A 25,238-nucleotide genomic window follows, 5' to 3' on the forward strand; every position below is an offset into this window, starting at 1 on the left:
CATTCTCTGTGTCCTGAATGAAAGGGCAGGCCGGTGAGAGCACATTGCACTGCATGGAGTATTCTCCAGCTGCATCATCCAAACAGTAACACAAGGGAGACAGATGGTTACAGATCATTGCTTGGCAAAGACACTACAATGACTTGATGAGATCTTTGCTAAGTTTCAGTTAAGAAAGTAAGTAAGCAGAAACTGTAGATGTTAAATAGAAAAAAGAGAAATCTTCTTTTATCGTCATATCTTTTGCCAGAAGATAGCTTCAGGGCTTATTAAAGATGGAGCTAGGAATCTCTTCCCTTAGTTTTCACATTTCCAAGGCTCTTCTTCAACAACACTGAAGTTTGCAGATTTGCCATTGGTTGCCAGTGTGACCTGCAAGTAATTATCACCAACAACTGACTTAAAGGCCAAGGCACTTTGACAAGAAAAGTCATGAGTTTTATATGGAAGATCATGATATTTACAGGAATTACATATACTTATTTTCTTAGCCTTTGCTGTAGTTTTTTTTTTTATAAATATTTCAGATTCTGCTCCTTTCTATCTCCTATAGATTTCTCTGGATTATTTAAAAAACAGATTACTTTTTTTTTTTAATGTTAAAAGTCATATTTTTTCGGTGGAATTCCTTAGCAAGGCAAGATAGCTGATGTAAGGACATGAAAAATATGCAAGGCCAGAATAATCATAGATGTGTATCTATACAAACTCACCTACAATTACACCACCTTTACAGAAATGGAGGAAAAGATATGCTATGAAAGTATTGTTCATCATACCACTATTTCTAACAATGTAGTGAAAGACTTTGACTATAGTCAGACCAAAAATTCATAATGCTATGTATGTCTCACACACAAGTACAGCAAAATATCACTCTTGCCTGTAAAGATATGTGCTAAAATTTTTAGTTTTTAAGTATGGTAGAAGACCTATAGTGATCTACCAACTCACAGTAAACACTGGCCAGTATGTTGCATCCCAGAAATCACTATAAATAAATGCATGCTTCAAGAAAGATAGCTCCAGCCAAATGACTTAAAAAATTTCAGAAAGGTAAAAAGTCAATTTAACTTTACAAAAGTGATCTAGATCTTTATAATTGTGAGAGAACCTTTCATTTAATTCTAAATGGATGGCTCACTCTTTCCTAACTTACCTTGTAAGTGAACATCCTCAGCTTCAAATGAAAACTTAAAGACAGAGCTGAAATTCCCCATGCTGGATAAACTGGATGCATGGAAGCATTGGGACATGGAAACATGACAAAATGCACTGATTTTTGAAACAAAGTCAAGCTTTTTCTTAGGTAATTGAAAGGGGGAAACACGCAAATACAGGAATGAACAGCTTATTCAGAAATGAAAATCACAGAGTTATATGAAATATGATATTAAAAAAATACAAAAATATCATGCAATAACAACCACTCTACCCCCATATAAAGGTAAACTACTTATTAAACATATACATTAACCATGCAAAATTATAAACTACTAGCATTATACATGGAATATATTACAGAAAGTAAATAGAAAGGACATGCTAGTAGATTAGCTTTTCCAAATTCTGACCAGAGTTGCAGTGAGCTTTTCAACCCACCAGTGCATTTGACAGGATGAAGAGATGTCTCTTCAGATTTAACAGCTGGCTGTTTTGAAGCCCCAAATCCTACACTCTGTTGCTTTTGCTACTCTAACACTTGGGAGCTTTAGACCACTTCAACATGATCCAAATGCTTTGCAAATGTCAGCATATATTCAGACCTTATAAAGTAGACCGTAACATCACATCCTTTTGGCAGCTTGCAGACAGACACACGGACAAGACAAGTGACCTGCTCAAAGTCAGTCTTGTGCTCAATCCAGTAAACCCTGGCTCTTTTCATGAGTTTAAAAGTGCAAAATGAGATTGCAAGCAGAGCAAACCTAAAACAATGAAAAAGGACAAACACTTCTAGCTCATAAATCACTGGTCCCAAATTTTAATTAAAGGGTGTGCTTAGGATGACATACAGCACCTTTAATCCATGTTTTTGAGGTAAGCTAATGCCTCAACTGAGGGAAATAATAAGAGAAACTGAAGGAGAAAAGAAAGTGCAGTAAGTATTGCATCAACAGGCTACTACTTTCTAGCTTGCCTTGGATCTCTGTGCAAATCTGAGAGACTGGAAGGAGATAAAATTATCAGTATTCAGTTCCATGAACCTGATTCAGACTGATATATGGTAGCTGCATTTGTCTTAAACCCACTGAAATTAGCATACTCTTTCACTGAAAAACAGTTTTCCAAAAATTCCAAAAGAAGTTAACCAAAAAGGGGGGGGGGGGAGCATGCATGTGCTTATTTTTAATGAAAACAATCTGTTCTCAAATGAGATCTTTCTTTTCAGGGATTTTCTTTTTTCCTTCAAATTTTTATCTCTTCTGTGTCCTTTCCTTTTTTGAGAAATATAAATTAATGACAATTTTTTAATTTTGTGTAAGCATGTATTCTCTTTCCATTTCAAAATTTTTTTTCTTTCATTTTTCTCATGGAAAAAGTGGGTCAGAAGAGGAAGGGGAGAGCCATATCAGAACAAAATGTTTGTTTTCATTTTAAAAAATCATTTTATTAAAAACTTGGAAGATTCAGGGAAAAATTGAGGATAAGATGAAAGTTTTTTCTTTCCTGAATTCAGTACTACTTTTTCCCCTGGAAATTCAGGTTTGGCCTGACATTATCTAGAAGTAAGCATTAGAAAAAAAATCTATTCTAAAGAACATTTCCAGCCAGGCTGGAGACAGGTGAAAGTGATAGAATAGGACTTATATTTCCAGTATATATGGTGATCTGCTAATGGACTTAGTGTACACATTCACAGTTAATTACTGGCTCTGTCGTGGCAACTGGACGATGCAAGAGAATCTGTTTGGATAAATGGCTAAGGTAGGCTCACTGGCAAATTCACTGTGTCAAAGACAGTGTACAGGATCAGATCAGAGTATTAATAATTTTTTAAAAAGACTATGAAATGAAAAGTTTCAGCTTGTTTCAGTCTCTTTCTCCTCCTTTTCAAAAATTCTCTCTTGATTTTAAACTGCCCCATCCTAGTGGTGGGTGCTTAGGAAACTTTTAACCACTAAACTCCCCAACCGTTTTCTCATTCAACTGGTGGGGTTTCTCAAGCTCACTTTGCTCTGACCAACACGTTATTATTACTATTAATAATCCATGTTAGTTACAGCAAGGATTAGAGAGAGAATACGATGTTTGTGTCTTAATGACTCAGGAACGATGACGGAAGCAAAGCGTAAGCATGCTGTATGAGTGCAGGAGCATTCTGATGCTAAAGTGCATTCAACATGTCCACCTCTGAACAGCATATCATGGAAGGCAGTCAGCAAATTACAACACCTGTATCTGAATTGCAGCTATCCTTCCTTTGGGTTGGCAATTAAGTTCTCTGTTGCCATAGAAAATTAAGTAAATGTCCATAGAAGGTGATGCCATATTCTCTGTGTCTTGGCATATTCCATAATACGCTGCATCTTGCCTTTTGATATGTAAACAATGTACATGATTTTTTCCCCTCAAATGACAACTTTTAAGAAGAGTGCAAAAAAACATCTTTTGAACTGCTCAAACTCATTCAAAATGTCTGGGGTTCATGGACCTTGTTGTCACATTGTTATTTGCAGAACAATTTGAAAAATACATGCACGTTAAAAAAAAAGATAAAATAAAGCATGCAGTGCTATATACATGTCTCAATATCCATAAATGTGAAAGGTACCTTGCACTCATCTACTATGACTGAGTTGTGAGCTGCAAAAACACATTGGTTTGAGTTGTTTTCCCTATGATTTTTCATGTCGTCATAGATTGACTGAGTCTTGGTCATTTCAATGTCTTCGTGCCCTTTATGATGGGAATCAATGGTGTCAAGTTCTGCCTTGGAAAGGTGGTAGACAATGCCAGCACCAAAAGAATCCCCCACTACATTGACTGACGTTCTCATCCGGTCCCTACAAAAGAAACAAAAGGCACAGGCTGAATGGCATGAGAGGAAGAAAAAGTAGGGCATGGAAGCCCTGTTAATGTTACAGTTACTGCATTTATTTCAGAAAGTTTAAGGAATATTTAGAACAGAAAGATGTGCGCTTTCAAGTGAAATTGAAAAAGCTTGCTTTCCCAGGGGACTTGTTCAGACAGGGAGGATGTGCAAACTCCCATGTCCCAGCTGCTCATACATGGATTTTGGCAAAGAACTTGCACTAGGGACACAGCCAAACTGCAGAGCTGTGCTTGACTGAGATCTCCCCAGCACCTGCTTCTGGAGCTGGAGGTTTCAATGTCAGGGTGCCAGGCTCACACCATTGCCCTTTGTTTAATCTGAATTTATCAGAGCACTGAACTTAATGCAGCCAGAGAAAAGGATTTTGGATCTGAGGAAGTGTTCTCATCTCTGGGACAGATTAACAAATGGCCTCTCCCTTTATTCTCAGTGAGCAAACTATGGGGAAAAAAATGCCTGAAATATCTCCATAAGGCTCAGGCCATCGAAGCTCCTCTCCTGGCACCATCTTTACAGATGGTCATCTGTTAGCATGGCAGCATGCCCACTCACACTACTGTATGTGAGAGCTCGGCATATGAGCCAACCAAATATAGGTCATGGTCTACAAAATGATAAGCCTGTGACAGCATTTCAGTAACGAGTGCCCCTCATTGTAGGAGGGTGCCAACAGAGGCTCACATGCTTCATTACAAAGAAATGTGTTTGTTGGCACTTCCTGGACAGGATGCCGTTGGACAGACACGCCACATTTCTCCTGTCTGGTTTTTAGAGTGTGGCTTTATCTGTCAGCAGTAAACTCATGGTTGTGGATTTTCCCTGATTTCAGAATTCTGCCCCAAACCTGCCCAAAATTCTGCAAAAATGGGAGATGGTCTTACAGAGCACTGCAGGACTATGGGCTCCTGCTATCCTACTGCAGGTAGGCTGTATTACATATGTTGAAATCATTTACAATCTAATTTGCCTCTTCATATCTGAACTAAACATAAGACTCCTAAAAACCTTCTGACTGAGGGTTGCAATTTAAAGCTACTGCAGCAACTGAGTCTAGCTTTGTCAAATAGGTCAGAGAAGCGATTACACTGATTAATTCTCAGAGGTATATCCACGAAGACTCATTTACACAAAATGGGCAGGTTGAAAGTGTAGACATTTGCCATGTGACAGAAAAGCCAGCATGTAAGACCTCATTTCCCATGACAGTGATTAATTTGAAAACACCCTTTCTAGTTACTAGATTTGTGCGACATCTCCTTTTCCTGTAGAACACTGAAAAAAACCCCCTAAATATATAAACCCCAAACTGATAAACATTCATTACACATGCCTATTCATGGCCATACAAACTTTTGAGCCCTTTTTAACATCTTTGCTTTAAATATCTGTAAATCTGCCTTTCCCAGCTGTGGAACTGTATTCCCTTTCAAGTTTCTCCTCTCCCTCTCTACATTATCATGCTTACATATTTGGAGTTTGTGGTGTAATATCTTAGTTGAAGCAGTTAAATTTTTTTTTGTCATCAAAAGAATACCCAGAAGGAAAAAACTCCTCCAATAATGCCCCCAAAAAACAAACAAACCAACAACCCGTAGGAGGAAAACATCCTTCCATTTTTGCTTCACACAAATGAAATGCTTTATACAGTTCGCATCCCACATGCCTGTGAAGAGTGTTTTAAACCTGGTCAGAGTAGCAGAATAGGAAAATATGACTTTCTGAGTGTAATTTTTAATTAAGACTATCAAATATACTGAACCCGGCAATATAGCTCCTCAAAAAGAACACCTGCTTAATTTTTTTTGTATGAGTAGTATTAAATTTTGAAAGGATTCACTGATGCTAGATGATGGAGGCATACTATAGGATGCCAAAAAAACCAAGGTGGAGAGAATACATAAATATAATTGAGGCAGAATTCAAATTCTGAAAGGGTCATTTGAGGAGATGCTCCAGCCCATATGCACGTACCACTAGCCAAGAGATTCAGCGATACAAACTGCACACTGCTGCAGAACACGCTATACTGCATGAACCAAAGTAAACAAGTAAGTTCCTTACAACAGAAAGGACAAAGTCTCGGCTGTCAGGAATAAACAGCGAAGTGCCACTGACCTCTTTTGGACCAAAGAACACCCTAAGAAGAACAAAGAAGACTGTACTTACTCTTTTGTTAGAAACAACCAACCAATTAATTCCAGCTATGCTGGAATGATGTAAACAAAATTAACATAGGAAAGTTGCAGTCTAGTAAATGACTTGCCCCAACACAGCTACTTCTGCATTGTCCATAACAGCTTCTAAGAGGAATAATGGGACTGAAAGTCAAAGTTCTCTCAAAAGCCAACTCAACATCTGCTAAGGATGCCCTTTGGAGTAACTGGGAAGTAATTCTTTGAATCCTGATAAGGGTTAATGCCTAATTTCCTCAAACTGGCATAAATCAGAAGAACTGGAAGCTTAACAATGTAGATGAAAGGAATAGAAATGAGAAGAACTGAATCAAGCCCCCTTGTTATTAATATCATAGTACATTTATAGCATGCTAGTACGCAAAAAAGTTACTCCTGTTCCCTGAAAGCTTGAAAACCTGTATATCAACCTAACTAGATTTTAGAAAGGAGATTAAAATCTTAGCACACCTGCTAAGTCAAAGACCAGGTGACATGTTTAACTTGCCTTACCTTTTTGGCATTATAGGAAAGAGCTCCTGTTTTCTATAGTTTAATTCAATTTATATAACGCCCTGTTCATAACATCCAGACATCAACTGGGTCTGAATATTCTGAATTTAGATCTAAGCCAAGGAACAGAGTCAGAACTCAAGCAATCTTTTTCTGAGTTATTGAATGAAGGTTTAAATACTGGATCAGCCGTCCAAGCCCATTTTGTCTAATTCCTCTCCCTTCACTGCAAAATACCACTGTATTTGAGGTTGTGCTATGATACTTGCTAAGCTTGTCAGTCTCACATCTGGAAAGTAGCCAGCTTCTGGGGAGAGCAAAAGAAGCTCCTTTTATTCCAGTTGTTAGCATATAATTACTGTCCTATTAAATGTCACTGCTGTGTTGTGCTTAGTTTTAAACTGAGAAACTATGAGAGTTGTGAAATCTTGGGAAACTTGCCTGGTGAAAGAGCTCACACTGTGTATGTATGCGTGGGAGGGGGAAAGGTTGAGCAACCTAATCTCTAGATATTGGAGACGCTTGAGAAGAAATCGATACAGAAACCTTTTGGCTCCAATTTGAAGGAGAGCGTGCCAAGTTTAAGGACAATCAAAAGTCAGCTTTGTGTTACACCATGACCAAATCGTGCAAAACTAGTTTTGGTAAGACCACAGTTTCAGATGAAATGTAGTATTGTAAAATCAGTTGATGTTCTGATATTTTCTTTCATCAGAAATATTGAAAAACTCATAGAATAGGATATTTTTTAAAAGCTTTCATTATCTGGAAACAAAATGTTACAAAAGAGCTATTCCAAATATTTCTACATGGCTGGTTCCATTTACACACTGGTTCCAGAAAAGTGGCTGGGATTGGGTCTTAAATATTTTATTAACTTTCTCTTCTACATTCTGTTAGAAATACTGCTGTAACATTATTTGATAATCTAAAGAAATGGAAGAAGACAATGTTTGTAAGTAAAGAAAATATCTTTTTATGACCTTTCGTTTCAGATATTCTTTAGGTCTGGTTTGTGTGCCCAAAAGCTTGCTCAGAAGTTGGCTTGTGTGCCTTTTCTTAACATCAGCAATGTCAGCAGCATTGTTTTCCATATCTCATTAAATCATTGTGGCTACCACAACACAACCACTGGAAGATGGAAAATAAAGCTATTAGCTGTTGAACATATGTTAATTAGCACAACACTTCCACCAACAAACTTTGTCTTAACTTCGCAGCACTAGTGGCATGACACAGAGCTTTTCATCTCTTTTTTTATCCCTTTTGTCTTTTCCCTCTACCTTTCAACTCTGAATCATGCTGCAATTGCACTGCTGATTGTTAGGCCAGAAGGATCCAAACCCAATCGTTTGTGCTGAAATGTTCTTTTGCCTGGCATTTATTTTGGAAAGATACCTTGAAATATTTCTTTCAGAAGTACTATCCTTCCTATACTTACATTCATCACCGCTACAGCTCCACAGTACAGATATTTTTATTTCCTAAGCAGGGTTGGATGAGCCAGCGGTAACAACGCTGCTGAAGCTGAGCCTGAAATGCAACATCTACTAGTGGATCAGAACTGCTGGTAAACTTACAGCTCTGAGGTTTGCTGGTGTGGGCAGAGCTTCTCAGTCCACAGGAATATTTTTAAATGACATTCCCCTAAAAAAACAAACAAACCACAGGCTCCTTTTGCACATCCTCCTACCAGCTGCAGAAACCTACCTATTTGCCTTACTTCGAGAGCCCGCAAAAACATATATTTAAAATGAGTATGCACCTCCCTTTTGCTCTCCTCCTCCCAGCTGCAGATTCCTACGCTGCCTTCCTGTTTTCAACCATGACCTCATAAATATAATAAACCCACAATATCACATTTTTCCCTACGCCAGCTGTACTCTGACTGCTGAACCCTGCCTCATTTCACCATTCTGAGTCATGATATCATGATGCTCAGTTATATATAAAATATGTAAGTCATCTTTTCCCTTTGCCTTCCCAAGCTATAAACTCCTCTTTCATTTTGTCCTGAAGCAGAAATCAGAGCTGCATGCTATTCTTCACAACTCTTACTGACAAGATAGGTAATAACAGACAGAGTATAGCAGTAGATACAAAATACATGTCAGAGGATTGACCAAGTTCTTGAATTCTCCTCAGTAAGCCAAAAGATAATGACACAAAATTAATTTTCTATTTTATCTTCACATTCTCAACTCTGCTATTCCTTCTTGCATAATTTTAGTAGTGTACCTGGGACTGACAGCTACCACAAGCTGGCAGCTGAGGCTGCTAGTGTAGGAGGAAATACACAAATAGTACAGAGTGGTATTTATATCTCCCCTTCTGGGCACCATGGCTGGCACAAAAGAAACATACGTCTTTACTACCTAAAAGAATATTAGGAGAGAGATGGCTGTTGACCAGAATATACTGTGCTGCAGCAGTACAGGACAATATATAAAAGCCTCTAGAGGCCAGTACAACTTAGAGGACTACTGAGTCCCTGTCAGCTCTGTGCAAGTGACAGAAAGATATCCACATTGTCAAATGACAACATGAGAAATTATGTAGCTTGGCATATGCTCTGTCTATATTTACAGCTTCTGTATTCAAATGTTGAAGAACAAAAGCCTTGGAAAACTATCTGTGAGTAGGTGTTTCTTGTTGGAGGACCTGCAATGGCGCTGAAGGACTTTGATCTCAAGTCCTTGAAAATGAGTCAGTCCTTCCAGTTTGAGGGATCTGTCAGTAAAATCAAACTAGGGAATAACCTTCTCTCTTTCAGTTTGCTTTCTTATTTGTCTTTGGTTTATATCCTGCTTTAGAACAGTTTCTTTCTTAAAAGCATTTTACTTTCTTATGTACAAAAAGAAATAGACTTTCCTCATTATGAGCATAAAGCATTTGATACTACAAATGCTCAAATCACCCTGTAACTTGCTGACAACATCCTGATGGAACCTGCATTTTCAGGATTCATCCTTAATTTTAGACCAGAACTATAAGAAACAGAAATATGAAAGCAAAGATCAGAAAACTGCCCTTGAGCTATGTCTGTGATGGAGAGGCATCATTAGGAAGAAGAAAATATATGAGTGTGAGCCCAAGAAGATCCTTGGCTCATAGAAACTGACTTCAGTGGCTCTATAACAATTTGTACCAGCTGAGAAGCTGCTTTCAGTGTCTCCTACTTCATCAAATAGCCTACTTCCTCCTTTGCTTCATCTGTAGAGGAGAGTCTTACAGTTCTTTAAGATCAACGGCTGAAAAGCACTACAGACAAGCATGACTTCACTACTTTTTCTGCACTAAGCAGTGGAGTCAGCACAACTTACAAAAGCCAGTCAACAGCAACAAGCAAACTGATGTCCTGGGTAGGGAGACCCACTGCAGTAAGGATCAGAAGCATAGTGACAAGTCCCGCGCTGGGAATACTGGCAGCTCCAACACTTGCAAGGGTGGCGGTCAAACTGCAAAAACAAAAATCAAATGGGGTAGCAGGAAGAGGAACATACACTTTCATTGCATACTCATGTGATCATTAGGAAGGTCTTATTTTTAATGAGTTCTTCCCAGAAAACTAACGACTATATGATAAATCATGGTAAGCTCAGGCCATAGTTTTCACACTTGTGTTTCTTCAAAAATATTTATTAGGGGAAGCCAGATCTGTGGGGTCTGTTCTGAGAGCTGTAAGAGAGTTGTCTGAGAGTTTTAAGTTCTGTAAGTTGGTTATGACATTCAAATCTTTGGCCTGGTGTTCTTTTCTGAGCTCTACCAACACATCCAGGGTGTTGAATCCTGAGTTTTGATCATCCAGACTTGCTGAAGTTTGGTGGCTACAGGTTGAATTTCCAGGGTGGTTCATTCCTGTTTATTTATAGTACTTGAAGACTGAATTGTGAGGTAATGGCTAAGAGAAAGTAGTTATTATCAAGTACAGAAGAGTAAAAGTCTTGGTATCCAAAACTCCCACAGTACAAGCCAGTGGTATACCAAGCCTAGATACAAATCACCCTAGATGAGAAAGCAAAATTCTTCTGCTTGTTTCATAAATCCAAACCTGTCTTTGTTTTTGCTTCTCTTATTTTTTGATGAAGACCAGTAGAGTGAATGTCTGTGCTCCAAATATTTGTAAAAATACAACACAGACCACAACAAATATCAACATCATTGGGCAATCCCATGAAGAATGGAAAATAAATTTGTCAGAGAACAAGCCAAGGGGAGAAAAACAGAGAAGAGAAGGAGAGGGAGAGGGAGAGAGAGGGAAGGGAAAAAGGAACAAAGAACAAGGAAAAAGGAAAGAAAAAGTTATCTCTGTCTTTTTAAACACGGAGATGAGTAACATGGTTGTACTTCTGTGGGTGTACCCAAAAAATCTGAAAGTGCTTCCAACACAGAAGCAGGGGAAAAAGGTCTCTGTGGGGGAAATCCCTGACTGTTAGCCACAGAACTAATCTGTGAGGATGTTAGCCTGATTTGGAGCTGGCAGATGGCTGGGTCTGTCCCAGACAATCCAGGTTGCAGTGTGTGTGTCAGGTGTCTGGGTTAGAGTGCAACCTGGCCTACTAAACACCCAGATAGGTCCAGCAGGTATGCAGGCAGGATGCTCTGCTCTGCTGTCAGGCTCTGTGCGTGGTGCCAGCTCCTCAGGCACTTCCAGCCTGAACTGGTAAGGGATTGCTTCCAAGCTCTGTGAAGAAATGCTCCTGCCAACCTTCCCACAGCAGCTCTTACAGGCCTGGAGGAGAATGAAGCTAGCACTGTTCAGGTCTAAACAGAGTCTGGCTTAGCTACCATTTCCAAGATCATCCTCTCCCAAAGAACACAGGAAATCAGAGGATCTGGATGACCGATATGAATTAACTAGGGCTGGTCAAAGGCTAATTAAGTCTTCGTGAGTTTATGTCTGGGTCATTTGAATATCCTCAGTATCACAAACTGGATTGGACAGACAATTACCTTTTGTTCATTTGTATTGCCTCCTCAAGAGAGAGTTCTTGTCATATTGTTGTACCAAAACTGCTATACTGCATGAAGAGGAGAACCAATGGTTTTCTCACAGACAGCCCAAAGTTGCTGCCTGCTTAGTAAATGTGAGTCACAAAGCTGGCTACACCAGCCTTGCAATCGTGAGATCAGGAAGAGCTAATGGGTCAGTCCCTCAGAGGAAGAGAAGAGGAGTAACATGGGTTCAAGCCTACCAAATCTCTTGGACAACAGCTGATTCCTGACTTCAATTTTCCTGGTCTCAATTTAGTTTAATATGTGGCATCTCTGAGATGACTGTTCTCAGTATTAGCAACAAAAATGCATCATGCAGGTCTACCATCTGCCTTCATTAGAAGCAGCCTTGAACCTTTTACAAACCTTGGCTTTACTATTTCAGGGGTTGGGGCAGGAAATAAAGAAATGGAAAATGTGGAACATTTATATTTTCCACATTTATATATATATTTATATATTCTTGCCCAATAGCTGGGCAAGAAACATAGAACTAGACATCCCTTTGCAGGAGTTTCTTTAGTGTTAAAAGGGTTTAATAAAAGAAAGGTGGGTGGGTGAAAACCACAGGAAGAAGACAAGAAGGCAAACTGGGCAGCCTTCACTTGCGGTTTCCATTTTAACTATTCAAAATTTTAGGCCTGGTGTCTTCATCAAGTTTTCCATTGTAAATTAACTTTAGCTGCAGCAGTCATAACTTTGCCATTGTTTTTTATTAGTCACCCTACCTAATAGATCTTAAAACTCTATTACAGTAAACAGTCTTCAATCACTCATCCATTTTTAATGGGTACTTTCCTTTGTCCTTCCAGATACTCAGCTTAGTCCTAGATATGACAATTTGATATGAAAAGACTAGAGCTAATATTTGCTGGGTTAGAGATAAAAAGTCTGGGAGTATCCAGACCATGCTGCAGGCAATCTCACCCTCAGGCTGGGCTATTCTCAGTCCATTTTATTTGCTGTTCACCAAGGTCACAGAAAAAGTACAAGCAAACACAAATACATGGATACATATTTTAGGTAAACTTTTTTTCTTCCAATGTACATAAACAGATACATTCTAGAAAGTTAATGCCCCATATATCACTTGTAGCATCCCTCTGTACTAAAAAAGGCATTGCATTGGACAGAGAATGCTGTATGTCACATTGTATTGTCAACTGCAAAACTGTGTAAAACACCACCAGCATGCACTAAGGCTGCAAATTATAGAAAACACACGTCACCAGAGAATGAGGACCTATGTATATGACATTCCTTTGCATATCACTATTAGAAATCCATGGATTTCACAGTGAATCCCACAGCTACTGAGAAGACATCCAACCCAAAGCTTCACATTTTACAGTCTGTAGAAACAAAGCCTACAAGAATTTTGAACTGACCTCACAGTAACTATCTGGCCTCCATCCAGCTCAATTCCATTCATCTGTGCTATGAAGATGGCAGCCACAGCTTCATAAAGGGCAGTTCCATCCATGTTAATAGTTGCTCCAACAGGAAGAACGAACCTTGTTACACGCTTATCAATGCCTAGATTTTCTTCAAGACACCGGAATGTGACAGGTAATGTTCCAGCACTGAAGGGGAGAAAGCAAAAAAGTAGAGAAGACATAATTACAATATAATATATACACATAAGGGAGTAAAGTCAGAAATTCTGCTATCATTGTTTACATTTTCTACTTCCGCTTTCTGCTGTGATTCAAGCCTTTATTAGCCAATTTTTAAATTAAGCCTACATTTAGCTGGAGGTGGGACTGAGGCCAAGACGTGAACATGACTTGAAGTAGAGGTGAGAGCTTGAGAGAGTGTAGATGAATTTTTCAGACTCATTTATGAATTATTTCTTGCATGTTGTTCAAAAAGACAAGTTCCAGATGTTTTCTGATGGACAGAACTATGAGCGTAGGAACAAACCCTAAATTTCTCTGATTGTGAATTTGCTCTGAATGGAGAAATCAGTGTTGCATTAAGAAATGAAAAACCCAGGCAAAAAGATACAACCCATGGAGTTCCCAGACAGTGGAGGACAGGAAAGGATATGAAACACAGCTGGAGGATAGGAAAAGATGCGAAAGATGGCTGGAAGAGGGGAACAGCTCCTTGCACAGATCCACGGTGCCTTGCCTTTGTGGGGATAGCTCAGGCTATTACCTTCACTTGCTCAAAATAAAACACCTTCATCAAAAAATACTGGTGAAAACAGAATATACTCTTTTTCCCTGTAGACGCAAACATCTTTACTTCTTCCTTTCCCTAGCAGGTCTGCCTGCCTCAGGCAAAAGACTTGCTGCAATAAGCATGACACCCAACACAGGAACATGTTTTGGTTCCTTACTTTTCTGTGTTATCTCTGGGGTCAAGTCCACCACTAAATGAAGTTTGTTGTTGCCTGAGAAGCTGTTCTGAAAAGAAAGCTGACCTGGAGAAATTCCTTTTAATTTGTGTTTCATACAGAAGCAGCTGGAGCACATCCGTTATGGTTTATTTGCTTTTCTTCAGCTGAGTTGGCAGAATTTCTCAAAGGTCTTCACCACTAATTCTGGTGTCATTGCCCCTACAAAAATACTAATTTGCTCATAGAAGAGCACAGGACTAGACTCACAAAATTTTCTCAGATAAATACTCACAGCATATTGTTGCTAGTGCCTTGCAACTTCAGGGTCTTTCCAACTCATTCATTCATCCACTACCATAGAGATGTTATTGGGTACAAAAAATGTAATCCTTCCATTTTATAGACAATTAAGCCATGGAAGAGGGAGATTAAGGAATGATTGAGATACCTAACTATAAAAATGAAGTGACATAATAAACTTCCTAGATTATCTGGAACAAGCACATGAGGCTGACCTATCTTGCATGGGATCTATGGAAAACCCAAACCCTTCTGGATTAGCAGATGCCCGAGTCACTTACTAAATGACTCCTCTTGTCCCACATCTATGGAAACATGAGTTAGAAGATATGAGCTTCTAGATCCCCATCTTGTGCTCAAATGACTCAAATGATTCTTTGTTCACAAAGGCGATTTTTTTAACAGATGTCGATAAGCCAGATACACGGTACCAATCATTTGTGTTCTAGCATCTTTACAAATATATTTGTAATTATGATTTATTTTACTGTGTTTTTAATCAAAGGTAATCAAATGCTTAATATTCTGTGGGTTTAGCCAAATCAGAGAGAATTCATACTTTCTAAAAATGATGTAGTATATTCTCTCGTAAGTTACTCTAGCAGCTATATTTATAGCAGATAGCAGAAAATATCTAGTGAGTCATTAACCAATAACTACTAGTCAGTTTTCAAGTCAGTTCCAGGATCACTTTGCCTCCTGCAGCAAAGATATTCCTATATCTTATTAAAAGAAAAATAGAATAGAAAATGTAGTACACTGACACACATTGAAACTCAGTCAGATAAGGCTCTTTTTCTTTAGAAATACAAGTCCCACCTTACCTTTACTGTTACAAATCAGATCACCAGCACAAGTTGTGTACCAGCCATGGCCTACCATCGTTACCATGAACCCCGGCGGGCTCAGCAGGCAGGGAGTATGCAAATATCTTCCCCCTTCAGTTCTGCCACCATGAGCAAGGAGAGGTGGGCAGGCCATGGACACAAGTTTTTTTTATTAGATGAGCAAAACATGTAGATGCCTTCCATGGTTCCTCAGCCTGGCAAAAGAACTTTAATAGATCCCTGAATAGGAAGCATTTGCAACTTCCAGAGGTACCAGGTTAGACCATCTGATGGTGATTGTTGTCATGTGGTCACTTGTCTGCAGTGCTACGAACTGATCCACTTCTGTTTAGCCAGTAATTCAGATCTGGATAGCAGTCAGGTGGTAAAGCTAGTATCCAGGTAAATCCATATGCTGGAATTACTTAGAATCCCCTACTTTTTTCCACTTCAGTACTCCAGCAGAAAAATATTACTTCACGCTGAAAAAAGCCCACAAATGTTGTGTATGGACATGGTAAATTTTGTATTGAAAATCTAAGCGGAAACTCGAACATGTCAATGAACAAAAGCCTTAGGGAAATTGTGGTTTAGTGAAACTCCTGGCCAGACTATATCTCCTGTAATCCCGCATTATTTATCACAGAGCCACAGAATTGTTGAGGTTGGAAGGGACCTCTGGAGGTCACCTATTCCAACCAGCTTGCCGAAGGCAGGGGCAGCTAGGGGAGGTTGCCCAGGACCATGCCCAGTCAGGTTTTGTGTATCATCTCCAGGGATGGAGACTCCACAGTTCCTCTGGGCAACCTGTGCCAGCATTCAACCATTGTCACAGTAAATCACAGTAAAAAGATTTTTCTTGTGTTCAGATGGAATTTCTCATGTTTCAATTTGTGCCCACTGCCTCTCGTCCTGTCACTGGGCACCACTGAGAAGAGTCTTGCTTCACCTTCTCTACACTGTCCCATCAGATATTTATGCACATCAGTAAGGTTCCCCCAGAGCCTCTTGTTCATCAGGGGAGAAGTTGTTCAGCAGAGTGGTTTTGGTTGACCCAAAGAGGCAGATGAATTACAGTTCTTTCAAGGCATTCCTGAAATCAAGACTGCTCAGTTTTCTGATGGTCAGTTTTGAATTAGGCTTTTTTGTTTTTACCTTTTTAATTAAAACGGAAGATTTAATTTTCTTCAGAAGTAAAACATTTATTGAAGAAAAACACTTTAAAATATGGTATTTAACTGAAAAATATTTTCAACACAAGATCTACTGACTGCCCCAATGCAAAGCATCCATTTATTACTGAGAACTGAGTTGCCTACACACTTTGTTGAGTCTATTATTTCGTGCATTAACAATAAGTCTAAAATGCTCAGCTCTTCAATTAAGTCCCCTTACTCTGCCAAAATTCTGAAAGAATAAAATGAGAGTTTTTTTCATTTCCTTCTTGAAAGCTAGCACTGTTTGTATTTCTTTTTCCCCAATGCAACGAGACTGGTCTTAACATGCTTTCAAAATAAATAGAATTATCATTGTTTCCTAGTTGAGGAAACAAGTACAGAGGTAATACCATTTGCGCAAGTCATTCGGCCAATGCCAGAAAACAAAAAGTGGATCTCCCAACTCAATGCAGTTGGCTGTACAACCTCTCTAAAAAATCCCAAAGGTGTGTGGTTATTTTTATTTATTTCAGCATGGCTGGATTAAAAATAGTTTTTATTCAATGGCATAAAATGATTTTTCAGTGAAGCTCAGAACAGCAGATATATTATCTCTAAGCAGCAGCTAATAATCTGCTAAAAAATAAAGCAAGGTATTATTTCTCAAGTGTACCTGGAAGCTGTGCCTAGTGCTGTAATCCATGCCTGGAAAATCCCAGCAAGGAATGAAAATGGGCTTTTTCTTGTTATCACAAAGTAGAGCAGAGGCAGGAAGATCCCTCCATGGATGAGAAGACCCACAATCACAGTGACCATGTACATGCCAAGTTGTCTAGCAACTACTTCCAAGTCCTTGATTGCAATGATTTTTCCACAGATGAGGCAAGCAATGCCCAAAGGGGAATACCTGGAGAAAGAGAACAAGCATAGACAGAACTAGTCTTTGCAGCATAGTCATAAAAATTGTGCTTAACAGAGTACAGACTGGAGTAGGGGGCTCTCAGGCTCAACACTGAGACGCAGATCAGGAATTGATGGAAATTCAATGGATAGCTTTCACATCTTTTTAAAAATTAATGGCCATCTCCAGTGAATTCCCCATCTACTTCATTTTATTCCATCCCATCGAATGGAATATGCATTTTCTGAAGAGTCTTTGATCCTGGAATAGCATCATACAAGAATACTATAATGTTACACAGACTTGGATCATTATGAAGAGTGGTGTAGTATTTGTTCTTAATACATAACTTTTACAACCCATTGCTTATCTGGTTTCAAGGAGTTGCATTATTTGCTTCAGTTAAACTATCTGTTGAAATGAATTGCTTTTATCTTGAAGGCTGCAAATGTTTCCATTATGTTCTTTCAATAATTTGGACAAATGCTTTTTAATTTATGGATTCTTCATTAATTATGTGCTTTTCTTACTTAGGGTAGGGTTTTTGTCACCTCAGTCATGTGATTCCTCGATGGCATAAATGGAACCTTTAAATAGGATGATAGCGGTAGCACAGTTTGGTAATAAAAAAATTTGAAATGAATGGATATTATATAAAAAATGTAATAATCAGCTATAGTGAAAAATGCCTGAAAGTGCACGGATAGAAGACAATATTTATACCTGCACTGGTAAAGGTTAGTATATTATATAATTTCAAGTGACGTTCACTTTCTCTATCTGTTTTATAAAACTTAAGCTGGGAGAAAGTAAAGTGTGTAACGCGGAGAAAGAGTAAACAAAATGCCTCTTTGAAAATAAATGGTAATGTATATTTTCAAAAGTGATTAGTGATTTGGATTCTTAATTAAAGACAATACCAAGGAAACTGACTTTCAGAATAAAAAGTGCTTCATGTTTTCTGTAAGAAACATCTCATAGTCTCTCAAGCAATGTGCCCAAAACCTGGAAAGCCCTCAGTCACTTGAAATGCAAGGCCAGCTGTTATACCAGTTATCATAAAAAGCCATGTTACAATGAACTTGACACAGCATATTTCTTGTAAAGAATTACATGGTGTCAGAGCCAGATGTCTAATTTGTTTTATGTTTGTGTAGCAATGCCATGCTCCTGAGAGTCTGGAGTTGCCACAGGAGTTACAGCTCTCCGTGCAGAGAAATCATAAACCAAACAAAATGTAATTCTACATAAAGAAGTGCATTTGTCTTTATAAACACACATTAAAAAACCTGCTTCTGGCCACAATCATTCTTTAAAAATTCTAGACAGAGATGAACAAGTGGAATTCCCAACATCAATCTCCTTTCTCATGAAAAGAGAAATAAAAAGCACATCAGTAAAAAATAAACATTTACAGTGAATTTCTTGAAACTTTAATGATTTCCTGCCATTGCAACACTGACTACTAGAGAATATTTATACTGTAGGCAAGGTATTAAGTCTTGGATGTACCAACTGGTGCTAAGCGAAGTAAGAGTAAATTCTAGCTCTTCGAGTGTTATGAGAGTGTAGTCACTGTCTCTCCATAGAGTCGACAGCAGCAGGTTACAATAACTATTGAAAGCAGTAGGGCTTTGTGAATAAAAACAACTGTGTTTTTATGCAGCGAGATCATCTACAGAAAAGCAGAAGCATAACAGGAATGCAAAGTCTTCAAGTTCTTTCTTTTGTTCTACACATTTCCACATCGCTGTTGCTATCTGCATCACTCTTCCATAACAATCTCCCTTTGAAACACTGATGATGATGAAGACTCATGCTTCAGGCACCCTGCTCCCTTTTCTATAAACTGTGTCCATCTAGAGCCTCAGAGAAGAGGCATACTGCAGCCTTGTAACTCAGGAAATCACTTCCAGGGACACCAGAGAATCACAGGGAGCAATGAGCCATGATACGTGTGTTGTATTGGAGTGGCTATTTCCGCTCTCAAAGACCTAGGAGATATGAAACACAGTAGTACAATGCCAAATGTAGCAATGCGTTTTTATGTTCTGAAAAAACGGTTTTGTGTGATGTGGCCATGCTTGGCACTGCATACAAACAGCTCTGGGGAAGCCCTCAGAAGAAATTTCTCAAAAAAAAAAAAAAAAAAAAAAAGAAGACGGAGAGAGAATCCCCTTCCAGACAGGTAAACAAGGGCTCAGTCTTAATTGGGTAAAGTCACCCCCTTGAAGGCAAGCCAGGCCCCATTATTACGAATGGATGTACTTCAAAAATAGGATGGATACCTTCCAGTGACCCCATTGCGGCGAGGTTGTAAGATGCAGATTCTGCAGAAACTATGGGTGGAGGGACTGCATATCACTGAAAACCACTGGAATTTTATTTAGTGGTAAAGTATTTTTACTACAGAACACAGTGAATAAAGTGTGTCTCCAGGCTTCTTTGTAATTATACCTCCTAGCTAATACCTTTGGATTATGCTAACCTCCCAGGAAGATTTGGATGTTCTTATGTGGGGCATTCTTGCTTGCTTAGGTGTCCTTCTATGTAATGAACTTCCATAATCAATGCGGCATTTGAAGGCCTTTGCTGGTACCTGCATGTCTTTGATTTCAGTAAACAAAGAACAGAATACCTTCAGAAATATTTCAAATCGGGTCCTAAATAATCCTCACTGAATAGAAATAATGCTGCTGTAGTTCTAACATACCTGTCAAGGCTTTAAAAAATGAGCTACTTAATTACATTGTTTACTAACAAACTGTGGTCGCTATATGCTAGATTAGAGTTTTATGAGTTTTTTTTTAATCTTTTTTGTTCTAGAAGCTAGAACTTCAAACTTACCACATGATCATAGTTACTAACTTCATTACAATCTCATTCAGGATGTTGAAGAAATCCACCATCATCTTGGCCTGTTCTCCCATCTTCCCCATAGCAATGCCAAAAGCAATAAAGAATCCTATCAAACCTATTGGGAAAAAATTGCAAGACAAAAAAAAGCAAGTAAAACCATGTTTTTTAGGAAGTTTTTGCACCTAGTCAATGTCTTGATACTACCTGCTAATCCAGTTTTCAGAACTATAGTCTATTACACATCCCTTGGGAGTTTTTAATATGGACTCACTCTCAACTTTCATGATCATATTCAGAACATATTTTATTCTTCAATATTTTACTAAATTCCAATTTCACAGCCCAGCTACATTTTTTTTCTCTTTTCCTGAATTGATCTGATCATAAAAACCCCATACCTATACCATAATCTTCTCAGTGCCACGCAACTGTTAGAAACCTCATAGCCCCTGGCAAATGGGAGAGGCAACACAGGGCCATATCATGACTCTTCTTTGTTGCTAAAACAGTCACTAGAGACCAAGAGCATTTTTCTCAAGCTTTACAAAAGTCCCTTGACAGATACAACCTATAGACTAATCAGTCCTGGAGTACAGGGAAAGGCAAAAGCAGCCGCAGAACGTAACTTTTGCAGGCCAGGAGTATTCCAGTTAAACGAAGAAGGTGGGGGTAGGAGGAGAAGGTAGGTATTGCACTTTAAGCTAAACCACAGAACTCCCATTAAACAGATTAACCTCACTGAAACCAGCTATCAGTGGATGCATAATCATAGAATTCAATACAAATTCAACATTTGGCTCCTAAATTTAAATGCTAAGGTGTGAAAGTCTGGAGTATTAGACTATCAGTGAGAAAAACCAACTGAGTGCAGCTGTCATGTATTACTTTGGAGCTGTGTCTCCAATGCTAACCTTTACCATCCAGCAATTTTCAGTGCCCAGAGTGGAATTATTAACTGATACTGATAGATGGTTTGGATCTTCAGCCACCCTTTGAGGCTAAACTTTCAGTCATGATATGAGTTCAGTATTTAACAAATGTGTGAACTCAGCTGGGAAATTCCTAAGGAAAAACCCATCAGGACACAAAAGAATTCAAGAGAAGAGAATTTCAGCTACCAGTACTCTGAGAAAAGACAGGCTGTCCCATATCCTCATACTGGGTTTAGCAATCCAATCTCCTGCATATAAAGTCATTTTTTAGCACCAAGCTATCTTTGTTGAGTCACTTGAATAGGGAAGTGAAGTGTATGTTTGTGTGCTGCAGAGCATAGAGAAATGATGAAAAGCTTTTCAGTCAAAGACCAAGTAACTTCCTGGCATTCAGACTCTGCATCAGAAAATGTTAGTAGGTGGTTTTGTTTGTTAATTCCAAACGAGCTGCTACATTAGTCACAAGAGTCAAGTCGGTTCATATTTGCAGGAATTTGCCTGGCTGGTAGAGTTTATGCAAGCTGGATGGCAATTCCCCAACATTTTCACTTCTTCATTCAAAACCAAACCACACCAAACCAAAAAAACTCTGCAACATTTGAGAGTCATTGGTCAAAATACTATGGCAAACTGTTTCAGTTTAATGCATAAACAGAGCTCCAGGAGAGAAAAAAGCAAGTGAGGGTAACAGCATGAGCAATGAGCTTCTGCCTCACACAGGGTGCAAAATGCCAATTTGCAGCTTTGAAAGAAAGCAGCTCCTCTGCCCACAAATATTGAATGCAAGGAGGAGCCATGGAGGCAGGCAGAATACAGTGGCTCCTGGCTCTTGTAGAGCAGGCTGCTTCACAGAGAAACAAATCATCTCTGATCAGCGTACTGATGCTATCATCTCCCCTATGTCTAAGCAAAGCAGCCGCTGCCAACCAACTCACCAACACCTGGAGAAGCTCTGCAGGCACAGCAGCCACTGTGCCAGCAGGAGCAGCTCATCATCTGTAAGGAGTCTGTAAGGGGCCATTTGCCCCTAAAACATCATGGCCTAGTGATGAGATAAAGCAGTGGTTTAGGTACTGCCACATACTGTCCCACTTTGAGGATGACACCTATAAACACAGGTGTCAGCCTCAACCCTGTGGACACGCTGCCACAGAGCATGTGTATCTTCAACTGTAGGCATGCCAATGAGGCTACAAATTGAGGGCTAATTTGTGACTGACTTCACCCACATCCAGAAAGTAAGAAGGTGAAGAAGGAGCACTCCTCTCTGGGCTGACAAAACAGTGAGTCTAGGCAGAGGAGAAAACAGAAGTGGTGTGGCAGCTCTTCGTTCCCCCGCGCCCCCGCCCCAGTCTGAACAGGTGCTTCAGGAAGGGGTGGGAGATAGGCAAAGCCTTCGTACCACCCCCACTTGCTGGCTTGTCCAGACAAGATGGCACAACGGCAGTTGTTCGTAATGTGCAGCTGGTAAAGGTCAGCAGCCAAGATGAAAGAAGGAGGGAGTTGTGACTCAGAGATGTGTCAAGCCTCTCTGGGATTTTTCTTGGGTGGTGTGGTTCACACCCCACCTCTCATTTCAGGCTCTGCCTCAAGCCAAATTCTAGTTCAGCGTGCCCGAGACACCTACTGGAAACAACTGAGCTCAAATTCATCAGAGGGTGGGTAAAGCACTGGCTCTTGAAGCTCTCCCCCATACTGTTTTGCCAATATGCATTAGTATTAGTCTAGGTAGGCTATTTCTAGGATGAAAGGATATTTTGGGTACCTCCTACATGCCTCCCCACTGTACTCCAATTAATACCTGCAAAGCTGCCAATCCAAAATAATTCACTTGATTGTTTCCATGATACAGTCATATTTCTAGTAAGACCATTAGATTTTCATCTCAGAGACCAATGGGCAGCCAGTAGGTGATAACATTTGATGATTATCTGGGGAGACTAAACTTGCACTGAAGAGCAGATCAGACAACACTGGCTACCTAGTCACAGCCAAAACCTGTGTCATACATATGATGCACATATTTGACAGGCAAAAAGTTTTCCTACCCAGGACATTCATGCCGTCCTTAAATTCAAGTCCCTTCTTAATGACCAGCTGGACTTCTGGTGGTGCTTCGCGCACTGTCTCATTCATCATAGCAAAAGCAGAGTCAGTGACATTAGGTGGTTCTTCAATGGGTGGTGGCACCAGCACCTTCTTGGTGACAGTTTGGATCTGAAGGCAATAAAAAGGGAGGATGAGAATGGAAACAGACTGAATGTAATCCATATGGGAGATCAGGAAATAATAATAGAGTCTTCACTTGAAATTCCAGGGAACTATATTTTTAAAGGATTAGACAGGCATTCCACAACCTCTTACGCTCTCTTCCAAAAATAAGTTTGTTTTTCAATAGTTCCAAGTGTCACAAAGTCCTGGGAGTCTTCCTTATGACTCTAGTGTGAAAAGTATGGCAAACACTTGTTCTTTACCACTATGATGTAACATTTTACAGATAGTTAGCCCCTTTGTCCAGATGGTTCACAAATGGTGCTTCACAGATTGTATGTTACATGTTGATACCATTTATTTAGCACCAAAAGGCAGGCACCTCTAAGATCAGTCACAACAGCAACTCTGCCCAGCTCAAGTTATCATAGTTTGATGGTTAACTTGAATCAAAAACTTAGGACATTTCCAACAGTTCACTTGGTGACTGCGAGAACTCAAAATGAAATAGACAGTCCCCTGAGCTCTCTAATTAAAATATTGCAATTGACAGATCACAGAAAAATTATCAAAGCTGCCAGATACCTATTAAATCAAATCTGACCACCTCAAAAAAGAAGACATCAGCATCTGAATGGACCTGGACCCCTCCTGGAACATGAAAGGCAGGGTCAAGGGAAAGCTGGGAAGGAATGGTAGGGGGAAAAATGGGCTTGAGTTTACAGCTAGGAAAAAAGGGAGGAGGGAGTGGAAAAAAAGAGAGATCTGTGACTTGCTGCTTTTAGAAGGGACATTTTCCTCCCACTTCACGTCTTGAGCCTTTCCTGCCTCTTCACAGCTCTGGGACAGGCAAAATGGTTAGGAAGCTACGACTGGTTTGCCATGGCTTCCCATCTGCTCCCTACTTTCCTTGTTCCTAGAAACATGTTTGAGCAAGGCATCAGAAATGGTGCATTAGCCTTTCAAAGAACATTTGCACCTCTTTCCTGTTGAGATGGACATTGTAGTACTATGGATGATGATCCAGATTCGATCCATATATTTTAAAACCTTAAGGCTTTAAAATACCTTACATCGCTCCTTTCAAAAGCTGCTGTCTAAATCTAGAGAGGGGGATGTAGACAGAAAACCGACATAGCTTTGTATGAGAAACTCTTCAGTTGTCCTGAAACAACCCAAAATTCCTGCATGTTTACATTTTTTTCAGTTAAATTTTATCTGACGGATGTTGTCAACACAGTATTTTTTACGTGAGGTATCCAGAATGTAAGAACAGAGTCACAGAAACTAAACTTAAAACATTAGACTCTACACACTCACAAATTCCACTACAGTCACTTAAGTCAAAGGTCCTCAGCTCTTCTTTGCACAAGGCCACAGTCACTAAAAATGCCAAGCCTAACATCAAGTTTAGATTCTGACAACAACATCTGAGGCCAGAATGTCACAGTCATATTTACAGATGATAGTCCCATTCTCTTTCACGGCACATAAGATCTTAAGTCTCTGCTGGAATGGCAGTTTGCATTATAAATTAAGACTTTCTTGTGGACCATACAAAAATTCAACAGATATTGAAATCCCACGATGGTTCAGAGTTCAGTTTGCAAACAAACTATCTCAAAATTGCAAGTGAATCACTTCATTGTTTTCTGCCTGGTCGCAAGGGAGGGCGTGTAAAACTCCCCCACAGACGACGGCTACACAGTACCATTGCTGTGCACCCTTCAAAATCATTCTTTGCAGGATTTCTGCAAAAAATTGCTTCCTCCTAAGGCAACCTGGAAACACTGAATGCTCATGGAGAGAGTCTGTATAAATGTAGGAGGAGATAATATATGCTGACACCATTAAAAGCAATTAATTTTCCTCCTAAATAAAGAGACAAGTAAAGCCTAACTCCTTACTGAGGAGTTAAGGGCTAATAGAAGGTACAAGTTCCATCTGGAAAGGAGCATGACTTACTTTGCA

At 39.4% G+C, this 25,238-nt stretch overlaps 1 protein-coding gene across 2 annotated transcripts in view; it reads right to left on the minus strand.

Moving 5' to 3' along the window:
* Positions 1 to 297: 297 nt before the first annotated feature.
* The window catches only part of SLC1A2 (solute carrier family 1 member 2), a 29,336-nt gene continuing 4,395 nt past the window's right edge, over positions 298 to 25,238 (minus strand). The window contains exons 4-10 of one of the 2 annotated variants that reach the window (XM_050897304.1): positions 23,105 to 23,273; positions 20,113 to 20,239; positions 17,038 to 17,271; positions 13,125 to 13,319; positions 10,065 to 10,199; positions 3,776 to 4,007; positions 298 to 372 (exon numbers count right to left, since the gene is read on the minus strand). In XM_050897304.1, coding sequence (XP_050753261.1) covers positions 298 to 372; positions 3,776 to 4,007; positions 10,065 to 10,199; positions 13,125 to 13,319; positions 17,038 to 17,271; positions 20,113 to 20,239; positions 23,105 to 23,273 — 1,167 coding nt within the window. Of the gene's footprint in view, positions 373 to 3,660; positions 4,008 to 10,064; positions 10,200 to 13,124; positions 13,320 to 17,037; positions 17,272 to 20,112; positions 20,240 to 23,104; positions 23,274 to 25,238 lie in introns of those variants that run through there. The other variant, XM_050897303.1, reaches the window with a different exon arrangement.

Source organism: Gymnogyps californianus, chromosome 5 (genome assembly GCF_018139145.2).
Source record: "Gymnogyps californianus isolate 813 chromosome 5, ASM1813914v2, whole genome shotgun sequence".
Taxonomy (NCBI): Eukaryota; Metazoa; Chordata; class Aves; order Accipitriformes; family Cathartidae; genus Gymnogyps; species Gymnogyps californianus.